General features: G+C 49.7%; 1 protein-coding gene and 1 long non-coding RNA gene across 4 annotated transcripts in view; one reads left to right on the forward strand and one right to left on the reverse strand.

The window, feature by feature from the left end:
* Nucleotides 1-22,711, reverse strand: part of KIAA1755 (KIAA1755 ortholog) — a 63,650-nt gene extending 40,939 nt beyond the window's left edge. For all 3 annotated transcript variants that reach the window (XM_017859124.1, XM_017859121.1, XM_017859122.1), the window contains exons 1-4: nucleotides 22,436-22,711; nucleotides 8,795-8,992; nucleotides 3,522-4,869; nucleotides 2,445-2,642 (exon numbers count right to left, since the gene is read on the reverse strand). In XM_017859124.1, the coding sequence (XP_017714613.1) occupies nucleotides 2,445-2,642; nucleotides 3,522-4,869; nucleotides 8,795-8,992; nucleotides 22,436-22,438 (1,747 nt within the window). In that variant the 5' untranslated portion in view covers nucleotides 22,439-22,711. The remainder of the gene's footprint in view (nucleotides 1-2,444; nucleotides 2,643-3,521; nucleotides 4,870-8,794; nucleotides 8,993-22,435) is intronic.
* Nucleotides 22,055-22,739, forward strand: part of LOC108519850 (uncharacterized) — a 33,630-nt gene continuing 32,945 nt past the window's right edge. Inside the window, exon 1 of the long non-coding RNA XR_001882741.1 lies at nucleotides 22,055-22,294. This is a non-coding gene — a long non-coding RNA (uncharacterized LOC108519850). The remainder of the gene's footprint in view (nucleotides 22,295-22,739) is intronic.

Below are 22,739 nucleotides of genomic sequence, written 5' to 3' on the forward strand. Positions count from 1 at the left end.
AGGGATGTGGTGGGGGAGACATGATGATGGGGAAGGGATGTGGTGGGGGAGACATGATGATGGGGAGGGATGTGGTGGGGGAGACACGATGATGGGAGGGATGTGGTGGGGGAGACATGATGATGGGGAAGGGATGTGGTGGGGGACATGATGATGGGGAAGGGATGTGAAGGAGGAGACATGATGATGGGAGGGATGTGGTGGGGAGACACGATGATGGGGAAGGGATGTGAAGGAGGAGACATGATGATGGAGAAATGATGGTGGGGAGACATGATGATGGGAGGGATGTGATGGGGGAGACATGATGATGGAGAAATTATGGTGGGGGAGACATGATGATGGGAGGGATGTGGTGGGGGAGACATGATGATGAGGAAGGGATGTGGTGGGGGAGACAGGACGATGGGGAAGGGATGTGGTGGAGGGAGACAAGGTGATGGGGAAGGGATGTGGTAGAGGAAGACATGGTGACGGGGAAGGGATGTGGTGGAGGGTGGGGGTGACATGATGGGGAAGGGATATGATAGGGGGAGACGTGGTAACGGGGAAGGGATGTGGTGGAGGGTGGGGGGAGACATGCTGGAGAAGGGAAGTGAAAAGGTGGTTGAGCCAACAGGTTCAAGGTTTTGGGAGGCCTGAAGATGATGAAACTTGGGGCAGTGGGTGAGCTGGAAAGAGAAGCAGTGGTAATGAAGGAGTGGGAGCCTTAACATGAAAACCCAGCTGGGAGAAGTTGGTTACAGGGGATGCCATGGGGGGAGTCATGTGGGGAACAAGGACAAGATCACTAGAGAAGAGCAGGACAAAAAACAGAAGGAGCATGCGTGTGGACATTGCTCATTCACGCAGCAAATGCTTTTTGCACATTTACTACACATCAGGCATGTGAGAGCTAACAGTGCATGTTGCAATTCCCAAGAATTACAAGAGTAACTGAGGAAAGAGTGACAATGAGCCAGGTGCTATCCGCCTGTTCTCCTCCTCTTGAGGAGGCCAGAGAGGGCAGTGACTTCTCCAAGGGCACACAGGGAGCTAATGACAGAGTTAGAACTAAAACAAAGGTCTTCTTCCTCCCATAGCAGAGCCTTCCATGGACAAAATCTGAGCCCTTGGCACATAACACCCCTAAGAGGATCATGAGATCCTTTGTGTTCAATTAATATAGGAACAAACAGCAGGAGCCTCAGCAAAGATGACCAGGAAAAGGACAGATAAGGTCTCCTGGGAGCTGCAAAAAGACAGGGCAGTGCCCAAGGTCCTGGAGAGATGTAGAAGTCTGTAAAGTAAAATAGTATTTCAGGACAGTCAGTCTCCAGAAAGCACTGTGGTTCTCTTGCCTCTGAACCTTTGCACATGCTGTTCCCTTTGTCTGGAACACTGTTCCCAACTCTTCACCTGGATAATTCCTATTCATACCATAGGATTAGGCTTTCCGTTACTTCCTCCAGGAAGTCTTCCTTGACCTCTACTACTCTAAGCCTCAACGAGGGGACTCATCTGTACTTCCACAGCCCCCTGTCCCTCCCAACTGTCACACTTTGTTTACACTGGGTTGCAATAATCTGTTGTGATAATCTGTTGGCTTTTCCCCACCACTAGAATATAGGTTTCCTGAGAGCAGAGAACACATCAGACTTGTTCTTTTATGAATCTCCAGTGCTAAACCCAGGACCCAGTAGATGTCTGTTAGAACAATGAGGAAATATTAAATAGGAGTGATAAGACCTTCTGTATTGGATGCTGCTAGTACCCCAAACCCAGATCCCCTTAGCAGGCAGAGAACCTATCCCCAGAGTCTGGAAGTACCAGCTGTCAGTGGCTCACAGATGCCCCCTCTGAAGAAGCACCCTGGACTGAACTGGATCACTGGCTCCCCCTGCCCCACCCCATTCCAGGATTAGCCCACAGTTCCTGCAGTTCATTAATGATGGACAGACTGGGGATCAGCCCACAGTTAATGACTGACAGACAAGGATTATAAAAGGCCAGTCCCCTATGCCTTAAGCTGGAGCCAACTCTGTGGGGCAGGTCATGCCCCAGCGCTCTCCCTGGGGTCAGTCCACAGCCTTGCTTGGTTCCTTCCCCTGCCCTGACCCTCTGTCCTTCTTCTCAGAGCCCTCCTCCAATAAGTCACTTTCCCAAAAATCTATGTCTCAGGGTCTGCTTCTGGGGAACCTGATATCCACCTTGGCTGCCTCACTGATGGATAGACAAGTAGACAGACAGACAGACATATAGATGGGTGGATGGACACCAACAAATTGCTTTCATCTATTCCAATTCTCCCATGGAAAAGATGAGGAAACTGATGCCCAAGGAGGCTTTGTCTAGAACCTAGGCCTCCAGGGCTTTCCCTGCCTCCCCTCCACCCACCAGCACCTGAGGATGCTCTGGGGCCCCCAGCTCCCTCCCCACCGCCCCCTGCTTGAATCCCCTGGTACCTGGCAGGCATGCTATCCTGGAGCGGAAAACCCTGACACCTAGAGCCCCAATCCTGGGCTCAGGCTCTGGGGGCTCCTCCTCCAGGGTGGGGCCATCTTCTGGGGAGCCTGCAGAAGCTTCTAGGAAGGTAGCCTTGTCCTCAGTCAGTGGGCTGGAGGCAGTGGCTGGGCCAGATGTTTTGGTCTGAGTTGTTCCAGCTGGGAAAAAGCAACAACAAAGAAAAGGATGTTAAGCAGAAGATGGGCTTTCTAAGGGGAGAACGCTTCCGCTTTCTCCTTCTGACTAATAATAGCTTACAACTATTGATCTCTCCCATGTGCCAGGCATTGCACTAAGTCCCTTACTTCTAGTGTTACCCCTCCCGACACCTCACTTTTTTTTCTTTAGAGACAGAGTCTCACTGTTGCCCAGGCTGGAATGCAGTGGCATGAACATAGCTCACTGCAGCTTTGAACTCCTGGGCTTGAAAGATCCTCTTACCTCAGCCTCCCGAGTAGCTGAGACTATAGGCACGTACCACCATGCCCAGCTTTTTTTTTTTTTTTTTCCCTTCCCTCCCTCCCTCCCTCCTACCCTTCCTTCCTTCCTTTCTTTTTTCCTTCTTTTCTTTCTTGTAAATTCCTGGCCTCAAGCCACCCAAATTCTCCTGCCTCAGCCACCCAAAGCACTGGGATTACGGGATAAGCCACCACACCTGGCTTCTCGTGTCCCTTTGAGCCCTTAAAATAACACTGTGAAATAGGTGACATTCCCATTGCACTGACAGGGAGACCCGGACTGGACTCAGAGAAACTCAGTACTTGGCCAACATCACACATCTAGTGTGTGGCAAAGGTGGGGTGTGAACTCAGGCAGCTGTAACACAGTCACAGTGCCTTGCTCAATTCCAGACATACGAGACTTCAAGCCCCTTAACATGCCACACTGTATACTAAATCCCTGAAGCTGAGCCAGCCCTGGCTCAGCCCTGGCTGAGACAGCCAGGTGGTCTCTGTCGCTTACAACCAAAACCACCTGAAATGTGATCTCAACCAGACAATAACCTCCCTGTACAGCTGAGCATGTGGGCATCTTACCTTTCCCCAAAGATTTGGCTCGGTTGGGTTTAGGAGAGTAGAGGGAACACAGGACTTTCCAGGGCCCATCGTGCTGGAGTGAGGCTTTCTCCGGAGTCACAGAGGGTTGCCTCTGCCCTTTCAAGAATGAGAACTTGACCCCAGGAGTGGGGGACTCAGGGGAGGAGGTGTTTCTGCTAGGGCAGGGCATGGGCTTGGGAAGTCTCCCATTTCTCTGTTTGGTCTTCACCTCCATCTTTATTTCAGAGGCTGGAGCTGCAGGAGAAGCTGGGGACAGGCAGGGAGAGGAAGCTTGTCTTGGTCCAGGCCTGAGCTGCACCATATTCTCTGGGTTTCCTAGAGGTCCCTGCACCTTGGAGGCAGCTGGCTCTTGTGAAACACCTACCCTGAGGCCAGAGGCACAGTCCAGTGGGTCCTCAGGGACATTCATGTAGGAGCATTGGGGTGGCCTTTCTGAGTCGTGGGTGGGTTCTTTATGATTGACCTTTCTTCTCAAGCCCAAATTGCAGGGCTCCTCCTCAGAGCTTTCTGGCTTCGTGCAAGCCCGATTTCCCAAGGAAGGTCCTTCGCTGGCCTCTGAGAGAGGCAGTATCTTTTGAGATAAGGGAGTTTCCTTCGTTCCAGATATCTCCTCTAGTGCCCCAGAAGTACACCCACTGGATGTGCCCACCTCTCTACTGGGAGACTCTCCTCTGCTCTCTTGGGAAAAGCCTAGGAGAGCCACATAGTCTCCCTCAAAGTCCTGGCTGACCACCTCACCCATCCTCAAGGCCATCTCCCCATGCCGGGCTTGCTCCACCTTGATAAGTCCTGGATACTTGCTCCCATATGTCCTGCCCTTACCCTTGGCCAAACTCTGGGCGAAAAGCACCCGGTTATCTGGAGAGCTGGCCTGGTGCAACTCTTGAGGGCTGCTCAAATCCAGTGCCTCTAATGGAAGGGGTCCCCAGGCTGGGCAGAGGGCATTCACTACTTGGGGTTGGTCATCCACAAACTCTGGGCTGGTTATCTTGGTCCAAGGCACAGAGGCAATTCCATTTTCTGATGCTACCAAGCAGTTGTGTAGGGGACTTCCCTCAAAGTCGCTGTTGATGGACTCCAGCCATTCTTGGGTGAAAAGTATAGGATAGGCTGGCTCAGGAACAGGCTTCTTCTCCACTGTGCAGAGGTCCAGGGAGAGGCATTTGATCATAATGCAGACAGACTGCTCCTCCTGGGGCTCCACTTGGAGGTAGAAGTCACCCTGGCGCAATAACAGAGGGTTGAGGGGAGCCAAGTGGACCACAACTTCATCCCTCAGACAGAGTGGCCAGCCCTCATGTAGGAAGAGGCAGTGGGAGTAGGGAGCCTGTGGAGAGAAGGGGATGGCGTCAGAGAACCTGGCCCTGAAAGGCTCCACCCTTGGATCTGCTCCATTCCCTCTCCCACGTGGAATCTGGAACAGGTCAGGGACTAGGATGAGGCAGCATTTAGGAGGCACTCACTGTCCAGGTTGTGCAAAAGTTGCCTCTTCTGCCCTACGCTCATCCTGGCCCTGACCTTGGAAATTCTTGCTAGCCTACTGACCTAAGAGAGAAAGCTCAGAGCACCATGCACTAGTTAGCAATCGGCTTTCCCAAGTGGTCCCCTTGCTTGGCTCATGCTCCCTTTCTCTCCCCATCTATTCAGAACATCTCCCAACCCAGCTCAAGCCTTAGCCCTCCATGTGAAAGCCAGGGAGACATGGTTTAGACAAAGGTCTATGTCACTAATTTGTGTAAATTGCTTAACTTCTTTGAGCCCCAATTTCCCTATCTGCAAATAGGATAATAATACATGTCAGTATTACTGGGTTGGTATGAGGATTAAGTGAGATTATACAGATATGCCTCGATTTATGGTGGGGTTACATCCTGGTAAATCCATCATAAATTGAAAATATCGTAAGTCAAAAATGCATTCAATGTACCTAATCTACAGAACATCATAGCTTATTTAGACTAGCCTATCTTAAATGTGCACAGAGCGCTTACATCAGCCTATAGTTGGCCAAAATCATCTAGCACAATGCCTATTTTATAATAAAGTATTGAACATCTTATTGAATTTGGATAGTGTACTGAGGGTGAAGTAGAAACAGTATTGAATGAAAAGTCAGGAAATCTGACCCTGCCACTAACTTACTAGATGACTGTCCAGGTTTTCCTGACCCAAAGGTTATTCTGGGCCAGAATATTTATTATTTATTTCTCATTAATGGCTAACAACATGAAGGTTTATTTGTTTATTGTTTATTTATTTCCCATTAATGGATTACAACATGAAAGTGAAGCAAAACTGAAAAAAAATTTTTTTTTAACAGGAGTTGCCAGCAATTCCCTGTATAGGTGGGCATAGCGGGTCATTCTGGAACAGGCTGTGACCCAAGTGATCCTTCTCAGTTGAGCCTCTCCACTGGGCTGTGCGGGACCAGTGTTCAACAGTGACACCATGTGGCAACAACGGAAACAACAGCTCCACTGGGCTGACAACAGGTCTTTAACCGGCTTTTGGAAAAAGAGTCTGAGTTCTTTGGATTGAGTAAGTCCCAGACAATCTTATATAATTTGGATGTTTGTGTGGGAGATGTACAGAGAGTGAGACTGAATTTCCTGCTAATGAAGCAGGTATTTCCTGGAATTATTGATTGGGGAAATAGTGAGATCTGACCATAGTTATACCTTACGTTGATAAACCCATTTATATCAGTTATATTGTAGATTGGGCTGCCTCAGAGAAGCTTAATATCCATTCTCGACCCTTTTAACTTAGCCCTCTTGGATTTGCAACATGCTTTCTCTCTCACCTTCTCATTGAATGAGAAAAAACATCCCAACCATTTTTTTGCAAACAGCAAAGCACCATAGTGATGATGGCTTTGATCATCTCACTTGACTTTCACAGTAACTCAGTTTGGTGTAGGCAGTTCAGGCATTATTATTCTCATTTTACAGATGATGCAACTGAGGCTCAGTGTGGTAAAACATTTGGCTCATAGCCACACAGTGGATAAGCATCATGGACTTGGACCTACGCCTTCACATTTGAAGTCAGCTGTATCTGTCTCCAAGCCCCACCAGACTTTATGTGAAGGTGGTTGCCTCTGGGTGATGGTGGCTGGAGAGGCAGACTTTGAGGCTGCCATGCTCTTATTTCAGATGGAGAAACAAGGAAGTGGGATAGTGATAGCCAATAGCTACTGGGCACTTGCTGCATGTCAGAGTCTGCCCTAAGCCATGTGTGTCATCTCCATGTGTTAGGTGCTGTGTTGTTAACGTTTCTGCTTGACACATAAGGAAACTGAAACTCAGAGAGGTGACATGGATCTCCCAAGTTCACAGTGATGAGTTTGGATTTGAACCTGGGGCATCTGACCCCAGAAGCCATCCCGTTAATCCCACATGACTTCCCACTGCTCTGAGGTTGACAGATATTTGCCTATTGTTACAATTAGATTAAACTCACCTACAAGGAAAAATAAAGACGTGGAAAGGTTACCTTGAGGAAGGGGCCAGTGCAAATGAAGTTTAAATGGCCAAATAAGGGAAGTGGGCAATTGTGTAGCTTGTCAGGGAGAAGAAATAAAGATAGGAGCGCATCTGCATGAAATAGTGTCATGTGAAAGCGGCTGCAAATGTTTCCATGAGAAGCTCCCTTCTTCTCCAATACCAGTTCCCATGTATTGAGCTATTTCTATGAACCAGGCTCTGTGCTAAGCAAGTAAAATAGATTATCTCATTTTCCTTCTGGTTCCTAACCCTGGACTTTTAGCTGCCACATTCAATTTACTTGTACCACTGAAATGATGCACACAGTCCCCACCCTTCCTTGTTGCTTCTGATGAGCTGTGTCCCTGACAGGCAGTGAGCAACTCAGGACAGGCTGATGGGACCTTAGAACCTCGTTGTGATTCTTGAGGCTGGGGTAGCAGGAGGGTGAGCATTAATAACAATAGGGCAGGGAACAGTCGGGAAACCCATGAAGGGAATGGCAAGTTCCTGCGGTGCACATTTGAGGGCTTGGTCTCCTCAGGCTTCTCTCATTCTTTCCTTTTCTTTTTTTTTTTTTTTTTTTTTTGAGATGGAGTCTCGCTCTGCCACCCAGGCTGGAGTGCAATGGCATGATCTCGGCTCACTGCAACCTCTGCCTCCCAGGTTCAAGCGATTCTCCTGCCTCAGCCTCCCGAGTAGCTGGGACTACAGGTGTGTGCCACCACACCCAGTTACTTTTTGTATATTTAGTAGAGATGGGATTTCACCATCTTAGCCAGGCTGGTCTCGAACCCCTGACTTCTTGATCTGCCTGCCTTGGCCTCCCAAAGTGCTGGGATTAGAGGCATGAGCCACCACTGCCAGCCTTCTCATCCTTTTCTTAAAACAGCTCCACCCTCTGACCACAGAGGTAGACACATGACTCAAGCTTTGTCAATCCTGGTTCCCCACTCCTCTGGCCACAGTGATTGGTCCAGGAATGAGCATATGACCCAAGCCTGGCCAGTCAGGATCCTTCCTTGAGATTTTTCTATGTGCAGTGGATGGGAAAGAGTTTATTTTCCTCTCTAGGGTAGTAGATAAATCCTTGAGCTTCCCTGGGTTCCAGCCTCGTGGGAACACTTAGCCTGGAAGAATAATGCCAACAAGCAGCGTGAAGGATAGACTAGGGACAGAAAGGGTCTTCAAGGGGTTTGATCAGTGGGTCAACTTGGGCCTGAGGCCTGATCCACCCTTCCCTGGTCTGAGTGAGGATTCTGTCGTTTGCAGCCAATGAGTCTGGCTAAAACAGTTTTCTCTCCACTTTGCCTTGGCAGAGGCCTCCCTGAGATCTGAGTTTGAAGAGGTCACGGGAGGAAAGCAAGAGTCCTGATGCCTCAGGGGCTCGAGGGAAGCTCTAGGACCTTCTCTGCTATTTCCACTGAAGCTGCCCCACTTCACCCAAGGCACTTGGCAATGCCCACAATGTCAGGTGCAGGGCAGGCTCCCCAGGACCAGGGAGCCCCCAAGGATGCCTTTATTCAGGCCTTCTTCTCTGCTGGTGACAGTACAATGTAATGAACTCATAGATGTCACAAGGTAAAGCCCCCTCGATCTGGGGGGCTGAAATCTCCCCTTGGGCAAGCAATGATACTTGAAAAGTCCCCACACACTCAGTTCCCCGTGAAACAAGACACATGCCAGCCCACCTCCTTCTCTGCCCGCCTCTAGCCCCAAGACTTTCTGGGATAGCTTTTCCCCGGCCCTGTTTCCCTCTCGACTTACGCAGGCTGCTTCTCGCACTTGCTCACACAGGCGCTTGGCAGGGATCAGGAAATCCAGAAGGAAGCTCAGTCCATCCCCCTGGAAGTCAGAGTCCAGGAGACGGAACACCTGACCCAGGACGGTGGGCGCTGTGGCCTCGAAAGGAGGATAGAGGCCCGCCAGGGCATGCTGGACAGCTGTGTCGAGGGGTGGAGGGTCCTGTGGGGGACAGGAGGAAGGGGTGATAATAGCAATGATAATAAGGACAGAGGCCACTTCCCGTGACCTTCCAGGCCCCATATACCTAAGGCCCCTGCTAACTCTCTGACCTCCTCTCCTACCCCACCCCCCTCACTCACCACTGCCAGCCACACTGGCCTTCTTTCCTGTTCCTCAAACACACTAGGCACAATCTCACCTCAGGGCCTTTGCACTGGCTGTTCCCTCTGCCTAGAATGTGCTTCCTCAGGACAGCCTCATTCCCACACCTCTTGCAGGTCTTTGCTCAGATGTCATCTGCTGATCCAAGGAGACGTGTAGCAATAGGGGTCAGGGGTGGGCATTCAGGTCAGGGTCAAAGAGAAAAGATTCTGGCATTGCCCCAGTCTGACCGCCTGGCTGGCCTGCAGGCCTGTAGCCTGAAGCTGAGCCACAAGGGAAGCCCAGCCCAGATCAGACAGCCCCAGTCCACATGCAGACGGGAGAGTGAGAACAAGTGATTGCTGTTTTGCCACTGCGCTTTGGGGTCATTTGTCACTCGGCAATAACTGCCTCCCATGGACCTCCTAGATGCCTCTCTGCCACCAACCGCCAACACATCAGACCCAACCTGGCAACTTCCCAAACCTGCTCCTCCCCCAGTCCTACCTCAGTGATGACCCCACCACCCAGTCAGGCTCCTAGGCCAGAAATCTGCTTACAACACTGCTTCTCCTCCTGCCTCCCGACCCACAAACAGCCCTCAGTGTGTCCCACACCACTTCCCCTCCAACAACAGCTCTCCAGCCAGGTACTCTGCTCTGTCCCCTGCTCCCTGCCCTGATCCAGGCTTCACTGCCTCTTCCAGGAAGGGATCCAGAAGGCAGTCAGCCCGTTCCCCTGGCAGTCAGAGTCCAGGAGAAGGAACATCAGGCCCAGGACCCAGGATCACCTGACTCCTCTCCTTGGCTGCCAAATTCTCGTCTTCTTCACCCCAGCCAGTTTCCACCAGGACCCCAGAGTGACCTTTCTCAAACACAAACCTGACCTCATCAGTCTCTGCTCCAAACCCCTCAAAGGTTCCCACTGTCTTCAGGAAGCATTAGCCTCCAGTCATCCAGCTCCCCCGAGATCTGGCAGCTGCCCTCCACCCGCCTCCCCTCCAGCCTTGCCACCCCTCTCCATGGTTCGGCCACAGTGGCACATGCCTTCCCTTTTTCACCTCCAGGCCTCCGCACGTGCAGTGTCTTCCTGCTAGAACGCGCTTCACTTCCACCCCTCCTCACCTGGCCAGCTCCTCATTCAAGACTCAGGTTCAGCCGTCACCTTCTCCAGGTGATTTTCTTGGGTGCCTCCCACTACCCAGTGAGATCAGGTGTCCCCTTTTCTGGGCTCCTATAGTGCCCCTATTACAGCAGTTCCCATCTAAAGGCAGGTGTAATGGGTAGAATGACCTCCAATGATGCCCACATCCTAATCTCTGGAACCTGTGAATGTGCTACCTTACAAGACAAAGGTGAGTTAAGGCTACTGATGGAATTAAGTTTGCTAATCAGCTGACTTTAAAACAAGGAGACCATCCTGGATTAGACAAATGGGCCCAGTGTAATCGCCAGGTGGAAGAGGATGCAGAAGAGGGAAGGGTAAGAGGAAATGTGACTCTGGGCCAGGGGCGGTGGCTCACACCTGTAATCCCAGCACTTTGGGAAGCTGAGGTGGGAGGATCGCCTGAGGCTAGGAATTTGAGACCAGCCTGGGCAACTTAATGAGATCCCATCTCTTATTACATTAAAAATAATAAATAGGCTGGGTGTGGTGGCTCATGCCTGTATCCCAGCACTTAGGGAGGCCGAGGCAGGCAGATCCCTGAGGTCAGGAGTTCAAGGCCAGCCTGGCCAACATAGCAAAATCCCATCTTTACTAAAAATACAAAAAGTAGCCAGGTGTGGTGATGCGTGCCTGTAATCCTAGCTACTTGGGAGGCCAAGGCATGAGAATTGCTTGAACCTGAGAGACCGAGGTTTCAGTGAGCCGAGATGGCACCACTGCACTCCAGCCTAGGCAACAGAGCAATAATAAATAAAATAAAATAATAAATAAATAGCGGAAATATGACAACAGAAGCAGGATCAGAGAGATGTTATGTTGCTGGCTTGGAACACAGAGCAGGAGCCAAGGAATGTGGGTGTCTCCTAGAAGCTGGAGAAGGCAAGCAAATGGATTCTCCCCTAGAGCCTCCAGAAGAGAAACAGCCGTGCAAGACTTTGTTTTTGGCCTAATGAGATGCATGTCAGGCCTCTGATCTTTTATTACCTGCAAGATACTACACTTGTGTAGCTTGAAACTAAAGTGCATGATCATTTGCTACACTGGCAACAGGAGGCAGGTACAGCAAGCACTGGCTTCTTTTCCTCTCTCCGGCCTCAGTGTCTGCTCAGGACCCAGCACAAACAGGTGCTTCATAAATTTTATGGCAGAGGGAACAAAATGTCCCTCTCTGAACCACAATTTTTCTTTTCTTTTCTTTTCTTTCTTTCTTTTTTTTTTTTTTAATTGAGAAGGAGTCTTGCTCTGTTGCCCAAGCTGGAGTGTAGTGGTCCCATCTCTGCTCACTGCAACCTCTGCCTCCCTGGTTCAAGCGATTCTCCTGCCTCAGCCTGAATAGCTGGAATTACAGGCATGAGCCACCATGCTCAGCCTTTTTTTTTTTTTTTTTCAAAGACAGGGTCTTGCTCTGTCACCCAGGCTGCAGTGCAGTGGTGCTATCTCGGCTCACTGCAGCCTTGACTTCCTAGGCTCCAGCAATCCTTCCACCTCAACCTCCCGAGTAGCTGTGGACCACAGGTACCCACCACCACACCTGGCTAATTTTCATATTTTTGGTAGAGATGGGGTTTCACCATGTTGCCCAAGCTGGTCTGGAACACCTGAGCTCAAGCTATCCACCCACTTTGCCTTTCCAAAGTGCTGAGATTACAGGCATGAGCCACTGCGCCTGGTCGGAACTACCATTTTTCTGTCAAATAGACAAGCTGGACTAGGCCAGAGGTTTCCACCCAGGTATGGTCTTAGGACCCATGGGTCATGAACCTCATGGGGGCCCTTCTAGTTGCCCCAGCCTGGTTGCAAGCTCCAGGTCCACCTGCTGCCCAGGGGCGCAAAGGGAGATGAGAATAAATAAGGACCCCACTCAAAGGGAGCTTACTTAGGAAGGAAAAATCATTTTAGTAAATGAGGCCCCTGAAGAAAGAGAAATACAGTAGGAACTCTGAGGAGGAGGAGGGTGGCATTTCTCAATGCCAGCAAGATTCCAATGCCAGGAGGCTTTTACGGAGGACCGAGGCTCCCTCCCACCTGTAGCCCACACAGTGCTGGGCGCAGGGAGCCGCCATCACTATTTGTAGAATGAATGAGTGAATGAATGACTGTCCATAGCCCGTTGTGACGGAAATAGGGTGCAGACATTGCCACCGCCGTGAGCTCAGACAGGATGATGGATCGACAGGCATCTGGTACTGAAATCACACGTACCCAGGAGGTTTTACACTGAGGTTGGGGGAGGGACCTTCAACTTGGCAGAACAGGGGAAATCTCCTCTGGCCTGGTATCCTCTTCTAATCCCCCCCAACCCCCACCAATCATGGTCAAACCCTGACATTTCCCACCCCATGCAATCCTGGGAGCAGTTCCTTCCCCTGCCGTGTGCCCTCCCCACTCCCTCTCTCCTCTCTCCTGAGACGTGGACTCTCCTGAGATGTGGACTTTCTGTTGAGACGTCAGCTCCGGCCTCTCTGTGCAGCCTTGAGTAGGTCCTTTCCCTCTCCGGGCCTCTTTCCTTGTGTAAAGAAAGCATACTGAGCTGGGCTAAGCTTGTTTTGTTTTGGTTGTACAAATTTAATCATTCATGATGACTTTTATGATTTTTAGCATCTCATATCATGTATACTATTAGCACTTACTCTTTTTCTTCAAATCCACACACTTTTTCAAAACGTACATAATTGTGTTTTTCAATGAGACTCTATATCATACAGCAGTTATGCGAGTGCAGCCAGACTGCCTGGGTTCAAACTCTGGTTCTGTCACCTACTGGTTGTGTGTACCTGGCAAGTCAGATTTAACTCGTTGTGCCTCAGTTTCCTCATCTATAAAACGGAGACTGTAATTACACCCACCTTAAAGAGCTGATCAAGATTGGGTGAGGTAATACATGCTAATTCTCTGCACAGGACTAGCATTTAGTAGGTGCTCATTAAGTAAGAGCCATCACTACAATTTCTGTGGTCATATTATTATTGTTAATATTATTTTGTGGTCTTAAGAAGCAGAGAGCTTAATAAGCAAGAAAGAAAGAAGGAAGAAGAAAACAGCTCCCCCGTATGGAGACAGGAAGGGGAGATTCTAACAAAGAGAAAATCCCGTGTGCTGCGGGAAAAGTGGCTGCTTATATAAGGAGGCTGGAGGAGGTGGTGTCTGATTTGCACAGGGCTCAGGGAATTGGTTTGACCAGGCATGTCACTCATGTAGCCCATGAAAAAACTGGCCTTCCTACCCCAGCCTTTTAATATGCAAATGCAGGGTGCCATGATGTTCTATACACGTGGGGATATGTGGGGGCGGCTCTGTCACCAGGCACATGTCAGGGCAAGGACAAAAGAAGGTAGGAATCACCATGTTTGGGTGGATCTGTGGCAATATTATAACTGTTGTTACATCATCACTGTAAATGGAAAGATAACTGTAAACTGGCATAAACAGAATGTAACTCCAAAAATAAACTGATGATGCATTGGATGGTTTTTATATTATTTCATTTATAAAAATATATTTAAATATATTACTCATTATATAAGGTTTTTTGTTTACTGTTTGTATTTCTATGAAAATAAACTACTTTAAAAAAATAAAAGTAAACAATGTAAATGAACAGTGCCATTAAATTCTAGGGACATCTGGTCACCTCTTGGAGCCTAAGGGTGTCTTCTCCCTCGCTTTCTCCCAAATGCATCAGGGAGATGTTAAAGACATCTTATCACCAGAGGAAGGCTTTCTCCTTAGGACTGGAGAAGCTCAGAGAATTTGAAAGGAACTGACTGTCTCATCACTGATTCCATGTCATTTAGTTCCAGTCTGTGACGTACCTTGTGTCTAACCAGGCCCGCATTCCTGGCCCCTATACTACGCTCATGACCTTCTGGACTGACCCAGGGAATCTTGCAGGTGCCGAGGGACATAGAAAACTACTTGCTCAGAGTGGTTATATCTGGGCAGTGGAGTGGGAGTGTGTGTGTGTATACTTCTATTTCAATGTCTTTGCAATGAGCCACTGCTATTATAATCTTTTTTTTTTTTTTTTTTTTTTTGAGACAGAGTCTCACTTTGTTGCCCAGGCTGAAGTACAGTGGTGCAATCCTGGCTCACTGCAACCTCCGCCTCCCAGGCTCAAGCGATTCTCCTGCCTCAGCCTCCCGTGTAGCTGGGATTACAGGCACCCACCACCATGCCCGGCTAATTTTTGTAGTTTTAGTAGAGATGGGGTTTCACCATGTTGGCCAAGCTGGTCTTGAACTCCTGACCTCAGGTGATCTGCCAGCCTCGGCCTCCCAAAGTGCTGGGATTACAGGCATGAGACACCGTGCCTGACCCCATTATAATCTTAAGTATCATTTTTGTCAAGTAAAATAGACAAATATAAACGGCACAGGTTGATGCCTTTTTAACCTATGTATGAGCCCCTGTAACCACTTACCCAGATCAAGAGACAAAAGATCTCCATGCTCCAGAAAGAGGCCCCTTGCCAGTTATCTATGTCATCACTGTGATCTGCATCCTAACCTCAGGGATACAGTGAGTTAAACTATCTTTCCCTGATGTACCTCAGTTTCCCCTTCTGCACATAGATGGGATGCTGATTACTATCCTACCTAATTCAGATGATCGTTCTAGAGGCACAAGGAGCTAGTGGATGTAGAGGGTCTTGAGGAAAGTCAAAGGCATCGCTGCTGCTGTTATTGTTACTCATTCTTATTTACTTTTATTCATCCTGTCAGCCCAAGCTTAAGTCCCAGCCTCTGTGTGAAGCATCACCCCTCTCCTCGTCTCTCCCTGTGTCCACTGCTGTCACTGCAATTATAACAGTCTCCAGGTGGCTACTGTGCCCAGGTCCCCTACTTGCATTCTCTTGCTTAGCCCACACGACGATGCCAGGAGCCAAGTAGGAACGACCCACTTTGCAAGTCAAGAAACCAAGGCTGATCTTGCCCAAGACCACACAGGAGAGAAAGACAGAGCCAGGATTCAATCCAGATTGGGGCCTGCCAAGTCTGCCCAGATCCTGCCCTGTCTCCTGCTGCCCCCTCTGCCTGGGGACCACCAGCTGTGGGGACTGATGATCCCAGCTGCCTGTCTTTCCCAGTTTCTAGAGGAACCTGAAGAAACTGTTTACCTCTCACAGAGCAAGGCTCAGAGACTGGGACGCCCTTGGCTTTCACAAATTGGCTCGGTTTGCCACACACTGTTACTGTTTCAGGGGCAGCCAGTAAAAAGGAAGAATGTTCCAAGTTAACAGGGCTTCGAGCTCTTGGCCAGCACACTACCCACTACAGGCCTGAACCCCAGGGCCTCATAAGCCGTCCAAGTATTGGAGGAAGCACACCGTGGTGGGTGTGGGGTGCCCACGCGGCTGTAGGAAGGAACGCTAGCCACTCTCCCAATCCACCCGGCAGCCCAGCCTGGGACCACAGGAACCCAAACACCAGACGTGGGCGTCTCAACATGATTTCCATGAAACTTAATAGACATGTTTCCATTCCTTCCCAGTGAGCACAGCCCGCAGCCCGCCTGGGCCTTTAACTGTTCCCAGGCAGGAGCCAGCGGGTGTGAGGCTGAAAAGGAAGAAGGCCAGACGAGCCACAGCCCCCTCCCCTGCAGCCCAAGGCCAGAGAAGGAGTTCACCAAGGGGACAGGCAGAACCAGGCCTGCACTGCTGGCCCCTATACCATGCTCATGACCTTCCGGACTGACCCAGGGAAGCTTGTAGGTTCGGAGGGACTACTTGCTCGCAGCGGTTATACCTGGGCAAGGGAGTAGGGGCGTGTGTATATTTCTATTTCAATGTCTTTGCAATGAGCTACTATTATCATAATCTTAAGTACCATTTTTATCAAGTAAAATACACACATATAAAAGGCACAGGATGATGCTTTTTTACCTATGTATGAACCCTGTAGCCACTTACCCAGGTCAAGAGACAAAAGACCTCCACCACTCCAGAAAGAGGCCCCTTGCCAGCCAACTCTCCCACCCCTGACTATTGGAATTTGTTTTTAAAGAAAACAGTGTCATACAGTATGATCTATAGTAGGAGTAAAACCACGTAAGCCTAGAAAAAAGTCCAAGTAGACATTAAGTGTTAACTGCAGTTACCCCTGAGGACTGTGCGGGGCAGGGGCCTCGTAAGGCAGCCTTTTAATTTTCTTCATAGTTTGCTGGATTTTCCAAACATTTCGTAACCAGCTTGTATAGCTTTTATAATCAGGAGAGGAAAAAATAAAAGTGTGAGTGTATGTGTTTTTAAGGCTGGTTCCCTTTGTAAATGCTCTCACCAGATGTTCTTAGCTAGACCTTCTGAGATGTGAACTAAGCCTTTCTTTTCTTTTTCAAGACAGAGTTTTGCTCTTACTCCAGGTTGGAGTGCAATGGTGCAATCTCGACTTACTGCAACCTCCGCCTCCTGGGTTCAAGCAATTCTCCTGCCTCAGCCTCCCGGGTAGCTGGGATTATGGACACCTGCCAACACACCCAGCTGATTTTTTGTATTTTTAGTAGAGATGGGATTTCATCATGTTGGCCAGGCTGGTCTCAAACTCCTGAGCTCAGGTGATCCACCCACCTTGGCCTCCCAAAGTGCTGGGATTACAGGCGTGAGCCACCGCGCCCAGCTGGCCTGAGCTTTTCTTAAAGGTACAGATTTATCCATTTACTGAAACGGGCAAAGATTTTAGTATCACTTACCATCTGCCGCCTCCTTACTTGGGAAGAGAAGACTGATAAAAGCTAAAATGGACAGTCCTAGGACTACCTTTAACCTCTGCCCTGTTCCTTGGGGGGAAAAAAATGCCTAGGGAAGGTGAGATTCTGCCCCTGACTCGCTGGGTGACCCTTCCCCATCTACAAAAGGGAGGCACTGGGCATATCTATCTCCAAGAGCCCTTCCAGTAGGGGCATTCTAGAATTCAAAGTATAATCAGGGGCCAGGTGCAGTGGCTCATGCCTACAATCCCAGCACTTTGGGAGTCTGAGGCAGGAGGATCCTTTGGGGCCAAAAGTTCGAGACCAGCCTAGCCAACATAGTGACAGCCTGTCTCTATAAAAAAGAGAAAAACTTAGCCAGGCATGGTAGCTCATGGTAGTCCCAGTTACTTGAGGCACCGAGACAGGAGGATCACTTGAGCCCAGGAGGTAGAGACTGTAGTAAACTATGATCATACCACTGCACTCCAGCCTGGGCAGAGCGAGTCCCCAACTCCAAAAAAAAAAAAAGTATATTCGAGTTCAGGAAGGTTTGGAGCTGGGATGTGGTTTCTAAATGGGATCAGTTAATCCTCAGTTGGTGAGAAGGTTTAAAAAGATCTGTCTTGGCTAGGCATGGTGGCTCATGCCTATAATCCCAGCACTTTGGGAGGCTGAGGCAGGCAGATCACCTGAGGTCAGGAGTTCAAGACCAGCCTGGCCAACATAGTGAAACCCCGTCTCTACTAAAAATACAAAAACTAGCTGGGTGTGGTGGTGGGTGCCAATAATCACAGCTACTCAGAAGGCCGAGGCAGGAGAATTGCTTGAAACTGGGAGGCAGAAGCTGCAGTGAGCAGAGATCTGGGCCACTGCACTCTAGCCTGGGCGACAGAGTGAGATCCATCCCCCCAAAAAAAAAAAATCTGTCTCATTCATCTTCCTGCCTCAGGCCTAGGGAGAGTCAGTCTAAACCAATAGCCACAGGTATAAATAAATGCTTCCAGGGGCCTGACAGGTAACATGAAGACAGACATTGGCTGAATGTGAGAAAGCACTCACTTCCACCCTTTGGAGATAGTCAGCCTCAGCACCAGAGAAGCAATAGGGAATAGAGGGGCTTGGGGCACACACCCCTTCTCATCCGCATCAGCCGAGTGTTGCTTTGGCCCAGCACCACCTGATCTACTGATTTTTCAGTAAAACCTCCCAATTTTGACAAAGTTGGCCAAGCCAAACACATTTGTGAGCCAGATACGGCCCAGCGGGTGTCAGGTTGTAACTTCCAGTCTCAATGACCTGGGACACTCCTCCTGAACTTCTCCAGGCTGGGGATTCTAGAACCAGCATTCCGTGGCTCTGGCTGCCAGGAAGTTCTTGCTCACTTCCAACTAAAACTTCTGCTTAAAGTCCTTTTTATTTTTGTGTGGGTGGAGGTATGAGTGAGTATTGGCTCGTATAAAAAAACTTTCAGAAACTGGAAAAACAGCCCTGATGCCGTGAACCGAGAAGCGAGTGGGTGTCAGAAGACCCACGTTCAAGTCCAGTTCTGTCTGTATCATCTGCATGACCTCGACCCCTTTCCCCTCACTCAGCCTTAGTTTTGTATTTGTTCCTTTCTCTCCCTCTCCCCTTTCCCTCTGCCCTGGGCTCACCATCTCCCACCCAAATCACATCATGATCACAATTGTAACCAGAGCTACTTCCTACTGTCTTGTGTGTTAGGCCTGTGCTAAGCATTTTCCATTAACTATTTTATCTCAATAATTCTATGGGCTGGGTATTTTTATTCCCATTTTACAAGTTAAGAAACTGAGCTCAAGGCTCTACGGCTAGTAAATGGTAGAGCTGGGGTATGACCCTGGGCACATAACCACCAGCTGTCCTGTCTCTTTCCCCGGGCTCCCTGCTACCACGCCAGGCTCCTCTTAGCCATCACAGTGGGCTTCCTAACACAGAGATCCAACTGTGACCCTCCACTGCTCAACAACCTCGGGTGGCTCCCTATTGCCTTAACAACTCACTGGCCTGGTGCTGTGGCCTGTCAGTCAGTTCCCAGCTTACCTTCCCTACTTCTTCTAAACATACTTTATGCTGTAGCCCAGGGCTTTCCAATCATCATGGGCCCCATTCATGAGGTTCTTTCTGCCATGTTCACATATTCTAATTTGTTATTGGTTTAATATTTTTTATTAATTATTATTTACTTAACGTTTGACTTTTGTCAATTCTTTTTCAACTTAAATTTAGTTTTTGACTGGGTGTGGTGACTCATGCCTATAATCCCAGCACTTTTGGGAGGCCAAGGCAGGAGACTTGCTTGAGCCTAGGAGTTCAAGACCAGCCTAGGCAACACAGGGAGGCCCTATCTCTACAAACAATAAGAAGTTAGCTGAGCATGGTGGCACACACCTGTAGTCCTAGCTGCTTGGGAGGCTGGGGTGGGAGGATTACTTGAGCCTGGGAGATAGAGGCTGCAGTGAGCTATGATCATACCACTGTACTCCATCCAGCCCAGGTGATGGAGCGAGACCTTGTCTCAAAAAAAATTATTTATATTTATTATTATGTGTTTGTGCTGTTTAAATTACTTCCTAATACTCATTAAGATGAAAAGCTGTAAACTAAAAAATGTTCGTCTAAACGCCATCTAAAATCTCCCCTCCTGGAACCCTTGGTGGATGCCCCACCTTGGAAAGTGCTGCCTGGACACACATCTCTGGATCTCTGCTTCCACTGCCCGCTCCCTGGACTGGGCAACCTCCTGCCCACCCTTCAGAGCCCTTCCAGACTTGCCTCTCTTCTCTTTGCTTTTCAGGACACATGTGCTTGAGGGATGGACCCCCACCACCCATCAGATACAGCCTAGAATTATCTGTGGATGAACCTGCCTTCTCCATGGACTGCCAGCCCCCAAGGCAGGAACCAGGCTGGAGTGCAATGGCACGATCTCAACTTACTGCAACCTCCGCCTCCCGGGTTCAAGTGATTCTCCTGCCTCAGCCTCCCGAGTAGCTGGGATTACAGGTGCCTGCCACCATTCCCGGCTAATTTTTGTGTTTTCAGTAGAGACGGGGTTTCACCATGTTGGCCAGGCTGGTCTTGAACTCCTGACCTCAGGTGATCCACCCACCTCGGCCTTCCAAAGTGCTGGGATTACAGGCGTGAGCCACCGCGCCTGGCTTAGTTACCTCCTATTTATGACAAGGGATACTGATTTTTTCATGCTTGTGATATAAAATGTTCTATTTAGATGTATTTTTCAGTGTACAAAGTAAGTTGATTTAAAGAAAAATATTGAGCAAATAATAAGTAGTAGATTTTATTATTTTCTTATAAATTTTATCCAGTAAGTGGATGTGTAAAAGTTGTTCCAGTGATACTAAACTTTGGGAACCATGGGACAGGATCAACCCTAAGCCCCTGTGCCATAAGATTATCTGACATGGGGGTGCCCCCAAACAGTAGACAGCTATTAATCAAATGCCCCACAAAAATTACAGCTATGATGGGTTATCATAAAGGAAAGATACATGACATGCTAGAGTAAGAGTCAGAGAAATCAGGGAAGGCTTTCCTGAAAAGGTGACATTTGGGTGAAGATTTACTGGGTGAATAAGAATTCATTAGGTGAAGGTATTCCTCCAAGCAGGAACAGCATGTAACAAAGGCCCTGGGGCAGCAGGGAGCGTGAACCATAAGAGGCTCTGAAGCAAGGCTGGAGCCGCTGGAGCACAGAAGTGAGGCCAGGGAGGTAGGCTGGCAACAACCTTTATTATTTAAAGACAGGCAGGGGAAGGAAATCTGCACGTTGTTCCCAATCTGGAAAGAGTTGCTTACCCTTTGACAGGGGACAGACCAGTGCCTGACCCTTGATCTGAGGGTCTGGGGTTCAGTGAGGGATTTCTAATAACTAGGTTAGGTGTGAAGCCAGGAGAGGCTTGGCAAACACCAGGTGCAGGCTGTGGCCCTGGAGTGACCGTGACCGCTGACTGCAGGCTCAGAATTCAGACTGTCCTAACTTGCACTTTCTAGTTGGAGTGACCTTGGGCAGCTACTTAAGTTCCCAGAGCCTGAGGTCCCCATCTGTTGGAGATAGCAGCAGGTCTAATGTTAGAGTTGGTATGAGTCACCGACTCCTGGATGTAAATCACCTAGCATGGGGCCTTGACTGTAGGGAGAGGTGCATAGCCATTGGCTTATGAGAGCATTTTCAAACAGCTCCAAGAGCCATGTGTGTGTACACCTGTCCCGCCAGTGCATGGATGTAGGTGCCTGGTTTTGTAATATGTCTGTGGTGTGTATGCCAGTGTATGTCCATAGTTTAGCGGTATGGGGGAGCAGGTGGAGAAGGCATGGGTGTATGAGAAGGCGTGAACATGTGTTCAGCCGTGTGAGTCAGTGGGAGCATTCAGGTGTGCTCTGTGCGTGCATGTGTACGTGTGCATGCATGTGTACGTGTGCGTGCATGTGTACGTGTATGTGCGTGCATGTGTTTGTGTGTGTGTGAGAGAGAGTATGAACACCTCTATATGGAATTCTTCTGCTTGTGGAGATGCATTTCTGTGAGTGAAAACCCATACAAATTCAACACGGTTGGTCACAGTCACGGGGTTAAAGCCTTGGCCTGTCTTCACAGCTTTTTTCAAATCCTTACAGCCCCCGTGAATCTGCCTGAGGCTTTTGTATCTGTCTGGAGCTGGGCTGAAATCCTCTGAAAACAGACTTTTCTTTCATTCCCTGTTGCCAGATACTGGCACAAACGCATCCCCGCCACACACACACACACACACACACACACAAACACACAAATTCTTTCAGAATGTCCCAACTTTTTCAAGGTTCCAGCCCCAAAAGTCCCTTCCTCTTCCCTCTCCCCAGCCAATTCCCATGGAAGCACCCTGTGTTCAATGTGTCTATCTGACTTTCCATAGCTGAGTCTAAAACAGCAAAAGCATCCCAAGTTTTGGTAAGCGGTTCTCTCCTTTTCCCTCTGGACCCTTAACCCTCCTCGCTCTGCACTGCCTGGCTGGCCTGGGAGGGGACTTTAACCCCCACCACCACTCTCCCCCATCCAAACTCCCTGCCGGGACAATGTGCATTATCACAGTCAGTTCCACAACTAATATGCAAAACTACCCCGTTTCAGCCCTCAGCCTGAGGACTCAGATTCAGGCTCAGGTCTAGGGGTTGGGGAATATTAAAGTTTACAAGTCCAATCTTACTCCATCCATGCACACACATGGAGAAGCCGGGAGAGGACGCGGCCAGAGATGGGCTCCTGTCCCTGAACCCCTGCTGGGGTGGAAGCAGGTAAGCACAGCTTTGCGGAGGCACTGAGGGTCGTCTCAGCGTAAAAGGCCGGGGCCACCCGGGGTTGTTCTGTAGGGAATGGGGAGGGCTGTGCCCGCTGAAAGGGGACAGAGCGAGGTGGTCCAGGCCTTGGCGCGTTACCATGGTGACGGGCTGCCCGCGGCGGGCGGCGCGGCTCCTCTACTGGGCGCGTGGTCTGTGGGTCCGCGGGTTCGTCTGTCTGCGGCAGCCCTCGGTCCCGCCTAGCCCTGGAGTCAGGGGAGAGGGCAGGCCCGGGGCACCGACCCCGGCGTCATCTCGGAGGAGCGGCCGAGGGGGACAGGGAGAGAAACACAGAGAGAGAGACAGAGAAGGACTGAGGCTGAAGACGGCTAGAGACACAAGAGAGCCATGGGCGGCGCGGTGGGGCCACCCGACAGGGGGCGGCAGCAGGGGCGGGGCGGGG

The sequence above is a fragment of the Rhinopithecus bieti genome, unplaced genomic scaffold (assembly GCF_001698545.2).
Source record: "Rhinopithecus bieti isolate Rb0 unplaced genomic scaffold, ASM169854v2 scaffold_38981, whole genome shotgun sequence".
NCBI classification, from domain to species: domain Eukaryota; kingdom Metazoa; phylum Chordata; class Mammalia; order Primates; family Cercopithecidae; genus Rhinopithecus; species Rhinopithecus bieti.